At 36.7% G+C, this 12,799-nt stretch overlaps 1 protein-coding gene across 2 annotated transcripts in view; it reads right to left on the reverse strand.

Annotated features, from left to right (window-relative positions):
- The window catches only part of Rb1cc1 (RB1 inducible coiled-coil 1), a 543,496-nt gene that overhangs the window by 21,982 nt on the left and 508,715 nt on the right, over window positions 1-12,799 (reverse strand). For both annotated transcript variants that reach the window (XM_051159385.1, XM_051159381.1), the window contains exons 6-14: window positions 11,988-12,414; window positions 7,773-7,943; window positions 5,679-5,863; window positions 5,283-5,469; window positions 5,122-5,203; window positions 4,970-5,031; window positions 3,394-3,497; window positions 3,063-3,189; window positions 1,078-2,978 (exon numbers count right to left, since the gene is read on the reverse strand). In XM_051159385.1, the coding sequence (XP_051015342.1) occupies window positions 1,078-2,978; window positions 3,063-3,189; window positions 3,394-3,497; window positions 4,970-5,031; window positions 5,122-5,203; window positions 5,283-5,469; window positions 5,679-5,863; window positions 7,773-7,943; window positions 11,988-12,414 (3,246 nt within the window). The remainder of the gene's footprint in view (window positions 1-1,077; window positions 2,979-3,062; window positions 3,190-3,393; window positions 3,498-4,969; window positions 5,032-5,121; window positions 5,204-5,282; window positions 5,470-5,678; window positions 5,864-7,772; window positions 7,944-11,987; window positions 12,415-12,799) is intronic.

Consider the following 12,799-nt stretch of genomic DNA (forward strand, 5'->3'; position numbering starts at 1 on the left):
TCTTGGAAGGTCAATTTGGCTAAAATTTCCTTTCATTTGATTGTTTCTCTTTATAAGGCTCCATCTACTGATCGTGACACTGTTACTTAAAATACACTTGAACTAGCCCATGCTGTACTAAGAGCTAAACTCGGTTCTACAGTGACTGTTTACGCTGGTTCCTTAATGAGCTTTTCCACAGTAATTAGACTGTTTTGTCTCCATAGTTCTATAACCATTTCCAAGAGACGTATTCTTCCTCTATTAAACCCTCACACCTCCCAAGAACACCCAAAGAGTTATTTAAAAGTGGCATGGATTAAACAAACACAGAGATACACACACACACACACAAAATATTCACTTTGATAACTAACAACAGCATTAAATGATACATTAATCATACTCTACAAACTGTTTACTAGGCAAAACCCCATCAAAAAGTTTAAAATGAAAATACTAAACCCATCTGTGATAATTAAAAAATAACAGAAAATGATTTTTAAAAAAATTTTAAAATATCTTTCCAAACAGAAAAAAATTGAGTGAAATTGTAGTTATCCAGAAAGCAACAGTGAGGAACATTTTGCATATTCACATCTGATTTAGGCATGGCTAAATCACAGGTGGAAGAAACATAAGCTCTAATACAAATATAGGAAGAGAACGAAAGTAATTTTAACTGAAAAATTTAGTAAAGGCCTCAAATCAAAAAATTTTTGAATTACATATTTCAAAAAAGCATTTTTCTGAAAATTCTAAATGTTGACGTATTTCGTGGCTTGTTTTCTTTTCAAGACAAGGTCTGGCCTAGAACTAGCTCACTCTGAGACCAGGTTTGGGCCCATAGCACTCCTCCTGCCTCAGTCTCCCAAGTTCTTAAGATTACAGGCACAAGCTATCACACCAACTCTAACTATAGTAAAGTTATGTGGTATTATTTTCATGCTTATGATAAATGGTGCTCTCTAAAAGTAATTGTTTTGTGAAAATATCCCAGTTACCCTATTTAATTACAGTAAATAAATCAAGGTACTTTGATTAACACATACATTTGACTCATCACTATTTAAATTACGTTCTAAGCTTAATACTTACCTTTTGGCTATTTGATTCTCAAGATGCTTAACTTTTTCTAATAACTCTTTCTCAACAAGTTCTCTCTCCAACTTAAATTCACTTAGCGCAGTTTGGACAGCTTTGTCTTTTTCACAATTAAGCTTGTGAATTAACAGTTCCTTGTCTTGTTCATGGGTCATGACCAATTTCTCTTTGTCTTTCTCAAGGTTCTGTATAAGAGCCTCATACTTCTCTTCTTGCTGGGTCATTTTTTCATCTTTTTGTTTTTCAAGAGCGCTGAGTTCTGAGTTTAATTTACTCTGCAGTTCAACTATTTGTTCTTTCAGTTTTTTTTCTATTTCAAATGCTTGGTGATGCAAAGATGTTACATTGTCTATTTCAGCCTTAAGTGTATTAGATTCTTCTTCATGTCTACTAATTAACTCTGAAATGCACTGATCTTTTTCAATTGTCATTAAAGCTCTTAACTCCGACAAGCCCACCTGGTAATTCTCATTATTATCATGAATCTTTTGGTTTAGTTTACTTATTTCTGTTCTCAAATTTTCTGTTTCTTGTTCAAGGAGAGACTTCAAAGTTTCCTTCTGCTGTGTTCTGCTCTCTTCCAACAAGGTCTTTATCTCATCCGTTTCTGCTTCCTTTAATGCAAGTTCAACCTCTAATTTACACCTCATGTCTGACAAGTCAGAAACCTTGAGTTTCAATTCCTGCAACTGTTGTTCTTTTTCCTGGACAGTTGAGGCATGAGATTCTAGCATCTTGTCGATTCTTTGTTGATTTTCCTTTTTTAATTTCTCCAAAGACACTTTGTGGTCTGTCATAACTTTCTCAAACTCCTCCGTGTGCCTGATATGCAGTGTGTCCTCTAATTCTTTTAGGTGGCTTTGTTCTAAGCACTGAAATTCAACTCTCAATGACTCTATTTTCTCATCATTTTCAACATGCAGCTTTTTCAGGTCTTCTAACACCATCTCTCGTGACTGCTTCAGTTCTTTAATTTCACAATTTTTAGTATGCATTATATTTTCCATCTCTAACAACTTCTGATCCTTTTCATGCTGCATGAAGACAACAGCATCTTTTTCGTCTTTAATCAAAGCAAATTCGTTGTCCTTATTTTGTAATGCCTCTTCAAGGGATACTAAATCTCCTTTTAATTTTTTAATTTTATTTACATTTTCTTCACTGTCTTTTACTAGAGCATCCAGTTTATATTCATACTCACTTTTTACAGATTGGAGTTCTTTCTGATGTTTTTCCTTTAGTGTTATTTCTAGAGAACATTTTACTTTCTCAATAATATTTCTTATTTCTAAAGCTATACATTTTAAAGAATTTGATAAGTCACACTGTTCTTTTTGTACAAATGTTCTGAAGTGGCACAAGTCTTCCTTGATGGTTTGTATACTGATGTGAGAATCTTGGACAGCAACTCTGTATTTCTCCAGCTGGACATGCAGAGCGGCACAATCTCCAAAGCCCTCTTTTCCACGTGCACTCGTGTCCTGCATGCGCCTACTATCTATTGCATTGATAACTGATGAATAAAGTGATTCCACCATCATTTCCGGACTTTGTGGATCACTTATAGGGGTCGGAGATGACAAATTTTCTTCTATCACAAACTCATTCACAGCAGACATAAAATCAGACTCAGGACTTTCTGCTAATGAATCTAAGTCTATTGAAGCTTGGTGAATAGTTTGTTCTGTGTTTGGGTGGGAGATGGTTTCAAAATCAAATGTATGAGCATCAATGCTATCTGGAGATAACTCTTCTAAGGGACATACTGCCGGGCATAAGGTCTCCTGAACAGTTAGTGGAGGAGGAGTTTTTGGTGAGGTAGTAGTTGTAATGCCTGTTGTACTTTCTATCCTTGGAGAAGCAGCCGACTGTGGGGAAGCCTGACTTGTGGAAACCTGGAACACAAAGTGAAACTTCTAAAGATCTGTAACAATGCAAACATCTGAAACTTATAAAACTATTTAAAATAACTCATTTGCCTTTTGTTCATTCAGTAGATCTGTAATGGTCTGTGACATTTCATCCAAACTTTGTGCTGCTTTTACCAAATTATGTATAGTAAGTACATGCTGGTGTAGAGGTTCAAAGTCACAAAGCAAGGGAACCCTGAAAAAGAATGCAAACGAGTTTTTAGTTTCTTATAAAACAAATTATTTCACTCTCTTAAAAACAATACAACAGCATGACCAGCCCTTCCTAAGTAAAGACAGACAAACTGAAAGAAGCTTTTACAGTCCTTTTCTTAGGAGATTCTCTAAGAAAACAAACCACAACTCTGACTGTTTTAAGATCAACTCAAGTCAAAAATACCTGAGGAACGGCTGCACTTCTGAAGGACAAAATGATTGAAGAAACTGTAAATCTTTTAATGATATATCTGGAAGTTCACAGTCAAATTTTCGAGGCTTCTGAGTCTATAAATGTAGATATAAAAGATGAATTTATGTATGGCTTCTTGCTACAATTAAGTACAACATAAGAGACTTTAAAAAAACATGTCAACTGGTATGATCACAATTTCGAAAAAAATAATAGAAGTAAATCAGAGACCATGCAAGAGAGACGTGCACACCAGCTCTGTGAACCTTTAATATCTGACACTGAACTGCTTGGAGGAAACTAACACTTGTTCTTTCTCTTTTGTCCTTAGCACCATTTTATAGAAACTCTACTGTCCCATCAACACTAAATGGTGACTGTGCATATATTATACCCAAATTTTCCCTTGGTTTACAGAATGATCAAAAAAGGTCTCTCTATAGCAAACTTTGTTTCTGTACCTTCGATTCCTTTCTTTCGTCTTCTCAGTTTAAAAAATACTTTGGGTCAACTTAAACTCTAAATAAAAAGTTTGGCTTTTAAAGTCCTACTGGTTGTTTTTTATAATACTAGCAAGTTAAAGAATAACTCTGATTATCTTAATCACTAGTCAATAAGATTTAAATTTCAGGATATAAATCTTCATAAAACAGGTTCATGGTATGTAGTTTCCAAATATGCTATATATACGCATTCTTAAATACTGCTGTGTGTTTGAAATTGAAATTTTAATATGGATGAGGGACACATAGTATTAAAATATATGAAATGATGCTGTGTGAGGTGGTGCACTCCTGTAAACTCAGCACTCTGGGAGGCAAGCAAACAAACAAAAATATATATCTAATAATATTTTCATGTTTAATTTTAGTTAAGATTTATTGAAGACCTAAGTTACTCTGACTCATTCAACAATGAAGTGGATGAAAAGCATGAAAAGAAAACAGACAAAAGAAAGGTTACTGCCGGTGTGGTGGTGCGCACTTTTAATCCCAGCATGCAAGAGGCAGAGGCAGGCAGGTCACTGTGAGTTCGAGGCCAGCATCGTCTACAAAGTGAATCTAGGACAGCCAGGGCTATTACACAAAGAAAGCCTGTCTTTAAAAACAAAAAACAAACAAACAAAAAAAAAACCCAAAAAACAAACAAAAAACAACAACAAAGAAAGCCTCCCTTAAAACAACTAACAGCTCTCTAATCAAACTTAAGACCTGCTCAACAGAAAGGCAATGTCTGGTACTAGAAACCTAGCTAACTACTCATTGCTCATAGAACAGCAAATTTACTAAGCCAGCATAGTCCCTAATAACAATCTATAAACATTTTTCCTTATAGCCACAGATAAGTGAACATATCTTTACCTCACATCAAGGAAAATACATCTCAAAAGTTAATAACAAATATTAACACATAGTAGAATGTACATTAGATAACCTTTAAAGCCAAAACCATTTTATGCTGATTTACCTATATCACAACTTATTCTGTTTCTGATAAATGATTCTCATCCTGAAAAAGAGGTTTTATAATATAGAAATTTAGTCATGGTTAAAAAATAAATACATACACAAAATGAGGGAGGCCAGGAGTCCAGTCCCTTAAATAGACGATTTCTTAAAAAGGACTTCCCTGTATAAAGAAATCAGAAATATGGTTATTTTACAAATTATTTAAAGGCCAAAAAATTTGAGAAGAAAACGGGTAAATAAATTAACTTACTAAATAATTTCCCAAAGGATTCCCTTTTTGTCTTTTCAGCTTCATACAATTGTTTTCCATCTTTGACTAAAGCACCAGCCCACTTAGAAGAAGAAAGTTTATGTTAATAACAAAAGCAATTATTAATGTTCATATACAATTCAACAAATGGAATTGCTTACCTCTCTGTAGTGTTTAATGAACATTTTTCTCCTTACAACCTCGACAACAGCCAGGCAATACATCTGAGGAACAGTACTAAGAGCCTCAACAATTCTGACTCTTTCTAATAGCTCTATTACTAGGCGGAGCAGTGCTTGCAGTTTTTCTCCATCTTGATCAGCATGAAGCATAACAAAACAACACCACCTACAGAATAAGATTGAATGTTTTTCAACAGCCAACATTTGCTAAGTCATCTTGTAGGTAAGCTATGAAGATCAAAACTCTATAAAGTCTAGTCCCAGGGTTAGTCAATATGTATTTCAAAGTAATCTTAAGAGGAAATTAGTCTTATTACTAGGAAGATAAAAATATGAAGTCTAAGGAGCCTAACTAAGTATGATACAATCTCTTACTTCAGTCTGACATGTAGATTGTTTGCTAGCTCTTGTTTGGCAGTGGTACACTTCTGTTTAATATCCAACAGTTTTCTGTGGTTTTGCAACATAATCATTAGCTGATTTGCATGACTCAGGCACAGATCAGGCAACACAGATGCATCCTTCAAGTTTTCAGCTCTCATCTGATTAGCTAAAAATCCCTTAGAGAAAAAAAAGTAAGAATACTTAATTTTGTTAAATAAATGACATAAGCACTCAATTGAAAGAAAAACAGAGAATGGACCACTTTCCATTTGGATCCCTAAAATCAGTTTCTCACAAGAACAGGGAAACAATAGAAAATGGCCATTGCAAGGACTGAAAACCAACTTATAATAACCTGTACCTTGAAAGGTACAGATTAACATAACTAACCCAAACACAAGCCAAAAGCAAATTCTTTAAAATTTTTTTCTGATTAAAAATAAGCACATGAAACATCAACATCATAAGCAATAAAAATATAACAACCAACAAAAGCGCGCCAAAAGCAAATGCAGGACATCCTGGGCTACAAAGGAAAATTCTAGTCCATGAAATACAGAAGGTAGGGGGAGAGGAAGGAGGGAAAGAGAGACATGGGTATGGTAGCACAAAATGAAATTTGGCTACCTGGCTCTGGAGGGATGGAAAACAAATGGTCATAAATATAAAGGATTAATTAATTTTTAAAGATTTCTCGCTTTTCTTTTATTTATTGTCCTATGTTTTTGAGGGAGAATACAAGGTACTTATTAATACAACTTCTTTTATCATATTATTTTATTTTAACACATTACAAATAATCACTTTTCGGCTGGGCATGATGGCACACACCTTCAATCCCAGCACTCGGGGGTGGGGTGGGGGGTGGGGCAGAGGCAGGCAGATGGCTGTGAGTTCAAGGCCAGCATGGTCTACAAGGTGAGTCCAGGACAGCCAAGATAACATTGAGAAACACTGTCGGGGGGGGGGGGGTAATTTTTCACACCATGCGTGGTGGCCCACACTTTTAATCCCAGCAGTGAGGTGGCAAGTGAGTCTGAGTTCAAAGCTTGCCTGGTCTACAAAGTGAGCCCAGGATAGACAGGACTACAAGAGAAATCCTGTCTCAAAAAACTAAGTACAAACATACATATATATATACATACATACACACTCACTTTCACTCCAGCTACAGAAAGTGCTTTCATGGTTTGTGCTTCAGTTTTCATCCATAGTACCTGAACTCACTTGATCAAACTCAACCATTTAAAGCATGCCTTGGGTACGTGTGCTAATAGTTACCTGTAATTACAGCACTGAGAAGAAGGCAGGAGCCTGGGTAACAAAATGAGACCCTGTTCTCAAATGGGAATAACAAGATAAAGCATGTCTTTTTTTACTATTATGAGGTATGCTGTTATAAATCTGAATTGTCCCCCCACAAGCTCACGTTTTGAGTGCTTGTCCCTCCTTTGGTGCTGTTCTAAGACATGGAACCTTTGGTGGGTAAAGCTTGGCTGCAGGGATAAATCCCTGGGTATGGGCTTGAGATCTCTAGCCAAGAGCAGCCTTTTCCACTTTTTGCTTCTGGATTCTATTTTCTTTCTAACCTGCCAAGAGGTAAGTTGTACTTCTGTTACTCCAGAATTGTGCTTCTCTCCCTCCTGAATCTGCTCCTGTTGTCCTAACTTTCCCATCATTGCAGACTGCATCCTTCTGAACCCATCAAAATAAACCTCTTCTCCCCTAAGTTAACTTTTGTTGGGCTGGAGAGATGGCTCAAAGGCTAAGAGTGCAGCTTGTTCTCCCAGAGATCCTCCTGAGTTCAATTCGCAGTAACCACATGGTGGCTCGCAACCATCTATAATGTGATCTGATGGCCTTTTCTGGCATCCAGGTGTACATGCAGACAGAACACTGTGTACATAAATAAATAAATCTTAAAAAGAAAAAGTTAACTGTTAGCTACAGAGTCATAGTAGCAGGTGAACCTAATGAACACACATGGACATAATGCATTGCCAACAGCCAGGGAAAAGGGGAATAAATGGCGCACACCAAATAGATATTACACTTAACACATACACAAACAGCCAAACACAATACCTGAGCAAGCTCTTTCTGTTCATTTACCAGGCGGCCACAGCTAGCAATCATCTGGTCCAGAGCATATAGCCGATCTTCAAGCCCTTTAATAGCTTTCATATTCTGATTATCAAGTTTGGCAATAGTTTGATGGCATTCTAACATAAATGGTTGAATAATCTTTGGGTCAAGCTAAATGAGAAGGAAATACGAATGAATTCTTCTGGAGATAATTTTAACTATATTTTACAGTAATTGGATACAGAGTGAAAAACAAGAGTGATAGAAAAGTGACAGAAAAACACTGCACAGGAAATCAAGTTATACTTCCAAAGGAAGGTTAACAGCACTAATCTCATTCTTAAAAACTGATGCTAAACAATGCATCAATCAAGTGTGTAACTTCAGAAATCACAAATCGCAATCAATGCTACAATTCTCAATATACCAAAGAAAATGTCATTTCCAAGGACATCAAGGTCATATGCAGCCAGTGACAAACCCATTCTTTGGTACTCTTTATCAATTCACTTCTCTCTAAGTATCTCCCATAGCCAACACGTTGGCATATGCTTGTAGTTCAGAACTTAGGAAGCAAGGCAGGAAGACCAAAGGGGTCAGGTCAGCATGGGCAACTAAGCAAGACCCCATCTTTAAAAAGGACCGGTGTTTCTTCCCAAGCGAGACAAGAAATGGCTTGATTAATATATTTTCTTAATCTTTAATCCTTCTGGTTTTCTGACTTTAATTCTACAGTGTCTTTGGTTTGTTTGTTTTAGCGTTTTTGGTTTTTGTTCTTCTGTTTTTCAAGACAGGGTTTCTCTGGGTAGCCTTGGCTGTCCTGAACTTGCTTTGTAGACCAGGCTGGCCTTGAACTCAAGAGATCCTCCTGCCTCTGCCTCTCTGAGTTGTGGGATTTACAGGCGTGTGCTACCACTGTCCAGACTGTGTTTGATGTTGACTGTTTCCTAGCAAAAACTGGTCAGATTTCATTAAAGGCTCCTGGAACTGTTGCATAGCATACTACCTTTGCCATTCTCCTCATCCTCAGGTTCTGTTGGCCCCTTCACAGATAGAAATCTGTGAACCTCAGACTCTGATTACTCTGTGTGGTTTTAGCATTAGGCATAATATATTTGTTTGTTTGTTTGTTTTGAGGCAGGATCTCCCTCAGGGACTCACAGTGTCGGGATTATAGGTGGGAGCCACTGCCAATAGCTTGAATGAACATTTTGTTATTTTATCATTATTGCAGAGACTGAGCCTGGGGCCTTGGTAGGCAAGTGTTCTACCTCTGAGCCAAAAGCTCAACTTTTAAAGAAGAAAAACTAGCACAGCTTTTCAATGGGATTCTGAACACCTGCAGATATCAACCAAGTTATTTTTTTCAACTTCATTTATTTTGTATGTGTGCAAGCACATGCAAATGCACAAGTGTGTGCATGAATGTGAGCTATCAAAAACTATGACATACATGTGGAGGTCAAAGGTCACCTTGTGAGGTCAATTCCCTCCTGCTGCCATCTTGGACCCAGATATCATATTCAAGCTATCCCACCAAGCCATCTCACTGACAGGTCTTTTTGACTACTGTTCTGACCTATAAAGAAGACATGTGACTAGTTCCTTTAAATGGGGTTATAGAGAAGGTAAAACAGAAAGATATGGTCAGAAAGAGAAAAACAATGGATTAATCTTGAATTATTTTTAATATTTTGTCCAGGTTTCCATCACTAGCATTTAGAGCTACATTAATTTTGACTCATGAGCTCTCTTTGACATCTGCATGGTCTACATGCAACAGCTGCATTAGAGAAGTTTTAAAACCAACTCTAATGTCTATTTGTAACTATACAACTCCAAACAAACTGCCCTCCATACAATACACAAATAGCTGGATGTAACAGCATACACCTTGATCCTTAGCATTTGAGAAACAGAAGAATTTCAAGGCCAGCCAGGGCTACATAATGAAATGCTGTCTTGGATGGGTAGATAGATGATAGACAGACAGACAGATAAAATAATAGGTTGCTTGAAAGAGATACTAAGGGTCAATAAACTCTGGGAAGTTTAAACTGAGTTAAGTATACTTGTCACCCAAGAATTAATCACAAGTATAAATCCTCTTCATTTGTGAAACAGAAGTTTACAAAAATGAATCAACAAGAGAATCAAAGATAGAATATTAAACATAAGATAAAACTGAGTTGCAAAGCTAGATGAGGTGGGACACGCCTATAATCCCAGCACGTGAGGAGGCAGAGGCTGGTGGATCTCTGAATTTTAGTTCAGCCTGGTCTACAAAGTGAATCCAGGAGAACCAAGGCTACACAGCAACACAGAGAAACCCTGTCTTAAAAAACCAAAAGCAACCAAACAACAAAAACCAAACTGGGTTGCAAAAATAACTATGGAAATCATCATCTATTAGCCCATATAAATATAAAACTAGAGATTCAAATTGCTATGAAATGCAGGAGTAATCTGCAAGTGTCAGGGCTGGGTGGGATTTAGTAAATTTAACCACTAAATTAAACAAACAAACAAAATTTATGTCCAAACTCATTTCCAGATATAGTTACTGGAATTTCACAAAAGAAATGGGATTAATCGATAAAACTAAGAGCATTAAATAGAATCCTTAAAAAAAATAAAAGCATCAACCAGGCATGGTGGCGAATGTCTGTAATCCAGCCCTTGAGAGATAGAGGCGGGTGTATCATTGTGAGTTTGAGGCCAGCCTGGTCTACACACTGGACAGCTAAGGCTACACAGAGAAACTCTGTCTTGAAAAACAAAAACTTAAACTAATTAAATAAATAATAGTATCAAATCTAAGCACCTTTTTATTTGTTACACTGCTGGCAAACAAAATCGCTGCTATGAGATAAACAGTACTCACTAAATGAGAGATGTAAAGAATAAAATGTCTCGTGTTGCATCTGGTAGCAAAGCCTGTAGTCCCAGCTACTCAAAAGGTTGAGGCAAGAGGACTGCAAAAAGACTAAACTGGATTATACAGTGAGTTCCAAGTCAGCCTGGGAAAATTATTGAGACTTTGCCTATACAAGTCAGGGGATACAACAGTGATAACAGTGCTTCCCTAGCAAGCATCCGGATTTATGTAAAATTGTTCAATTCTAGCACAGTTCTAGTTATCAATATGACACTGATTATTGGGACCGCTATTATATGGTCAATCATCCAGTCACAAAAGGAAATTTCAGATACTAAAATATTAATCCTAAATCACATACATTCGTCTAGCTTATGTTCTTTTGTTTTGTTTTGTGTGTTTCTTTGGTCTTTTGTTTTTGTTTTATATTGTTTTCTGAAACAGGATTTCTCTGTGTAGCCTTGGCTGTCCTGGATGCACTTCGTAGACCAGGCTAGTCTTGAACTCAGACTAAGTCCATCTGCCTCTGCCTCCAGAGTGCTGGGACCACAAGTGTGCACCACCACACCTGGCTGCTTTCATTCATTTTTCATAATAATCTTTGCTGAGGCAAATCCGTTAATTGAATTAAATACCTACCTATCGGATACTATCAAGTACAAAGATGATGAACATATTAGGAAGCTAAGATCTCAGAGGTTCTCATTTTACTTATTTATTACTTTACTTATTTATTAACTTAAATGAGGTAGCTACATGCTGTTCCAGGCAATCTAGACTTTGGAATCTGAATGAATTGAGGACTACATTTTGTGTACCTTTAAGCAAAGCCCAACTATTCTAGCCTTTGTATTCTCACAACTGACTCTTCAAAACATTAGTATTTTGTGTGACTAAAACAACTTCCTTCCAGTTGTAAATGTTTTGCATCAACTTACAGAGCAGATGTGAAGAGACATTTATCCCAAGTTTACTTCTTGAATTAACTGTAACTGAAAGCACAATGTATTACAGACGAGTTTTCCAGGAGATGGAATAGTTATACTTTCTCGTGTGGGGAGGTGCTCACTGGGAAAAGACATCTTTCTGGATGATGGAAATGTTCAATACTATATTTTGGTTGGTAGTGATTTATCCTTGAATACTCAAAACCTATTTATGTAAACCCTTCTAACCTCTCTAAATATTTGTATGCACAAATAATCTAATTTATAATCAACTCAAAAGCATGATTACACCACCCTCCCAAGTTCCAACACAAGGCAGGCTGTTTCAACTGTAACTTAATCAACCCCAACACACACACACACACACACACACACACACACACAACTTACCCTGCTCATAGAATCAAAGCACTTCCTGACCAAAGACTCCACATCATTAGGTCTATCTTGGACATTTATCCAGTCTAATAAAGAAACATTAAAAAAGGGCAGATCACTGTCTTTAGCATCTACTGAAGCTTCCTCTTGCTGGACAGTACTTTGACAGGATTCCCTAAGTTCTTTGCCACGTTCAGCATCGGTGAGTTCTGGAGCTACATGCTCCACTGACTTGTGAAATGAGGTTAACAAGGATGTGTTAGTTGTTCTAGGCATATCAGGAGAGAGCACCAGTTCAGTGGATCTTTTCATGTCAGTTTTCTCTGAGCCTTCATGTTCATTTAAAGAATTCAGTCTTCCCAAACATTCCCTGTAACTATGTCTGGTTAGGCACTCCAACAGTGGAATCTTGGCCATTACTGAAACCGCAGTTCCTAAACTTAAAATACAAAACATGAGTCAGTAAAACGAGTGTACTCTAATATCATCCAATGAAATCACACTGTACTTCAAAACACCAGCCTTACCAACTGCTCCATGTATTACTCACATATAAGCTCATTTATTAGCCAGCTAAAAGTACAGCTTAGTAGAGGTGACCATTAACAGTAAAATATCAATTGATACATAAATTAGTTAGATTATACTAAATAAGTACGCATTAAATCAAACACTTCTCAAATAAAACCTCTTATTAAAAATAAAAAATATTAAAGTTTATGAAGAGTGACCATAGCAGTTGCTCATAGTCTAAAACTGCCTTTAACACAATCAAATATATTTTACGTATTGAAAGCATAGAATAAGACTGACAGTTTTGGCCT

Source organism: Acomys russatus, chromosome 2, assembly GCF_903995435.1.
Source record: "Acomys russatus chromosome 2, mAcoRus1.1, whole genome shotgun sequence".
Classification (NCBI taxonomy): Eukaryota; Metazoa; Chordata; class Mammalia; order Rodentia; family Muridae; genus Acomys; species Acomys russatus.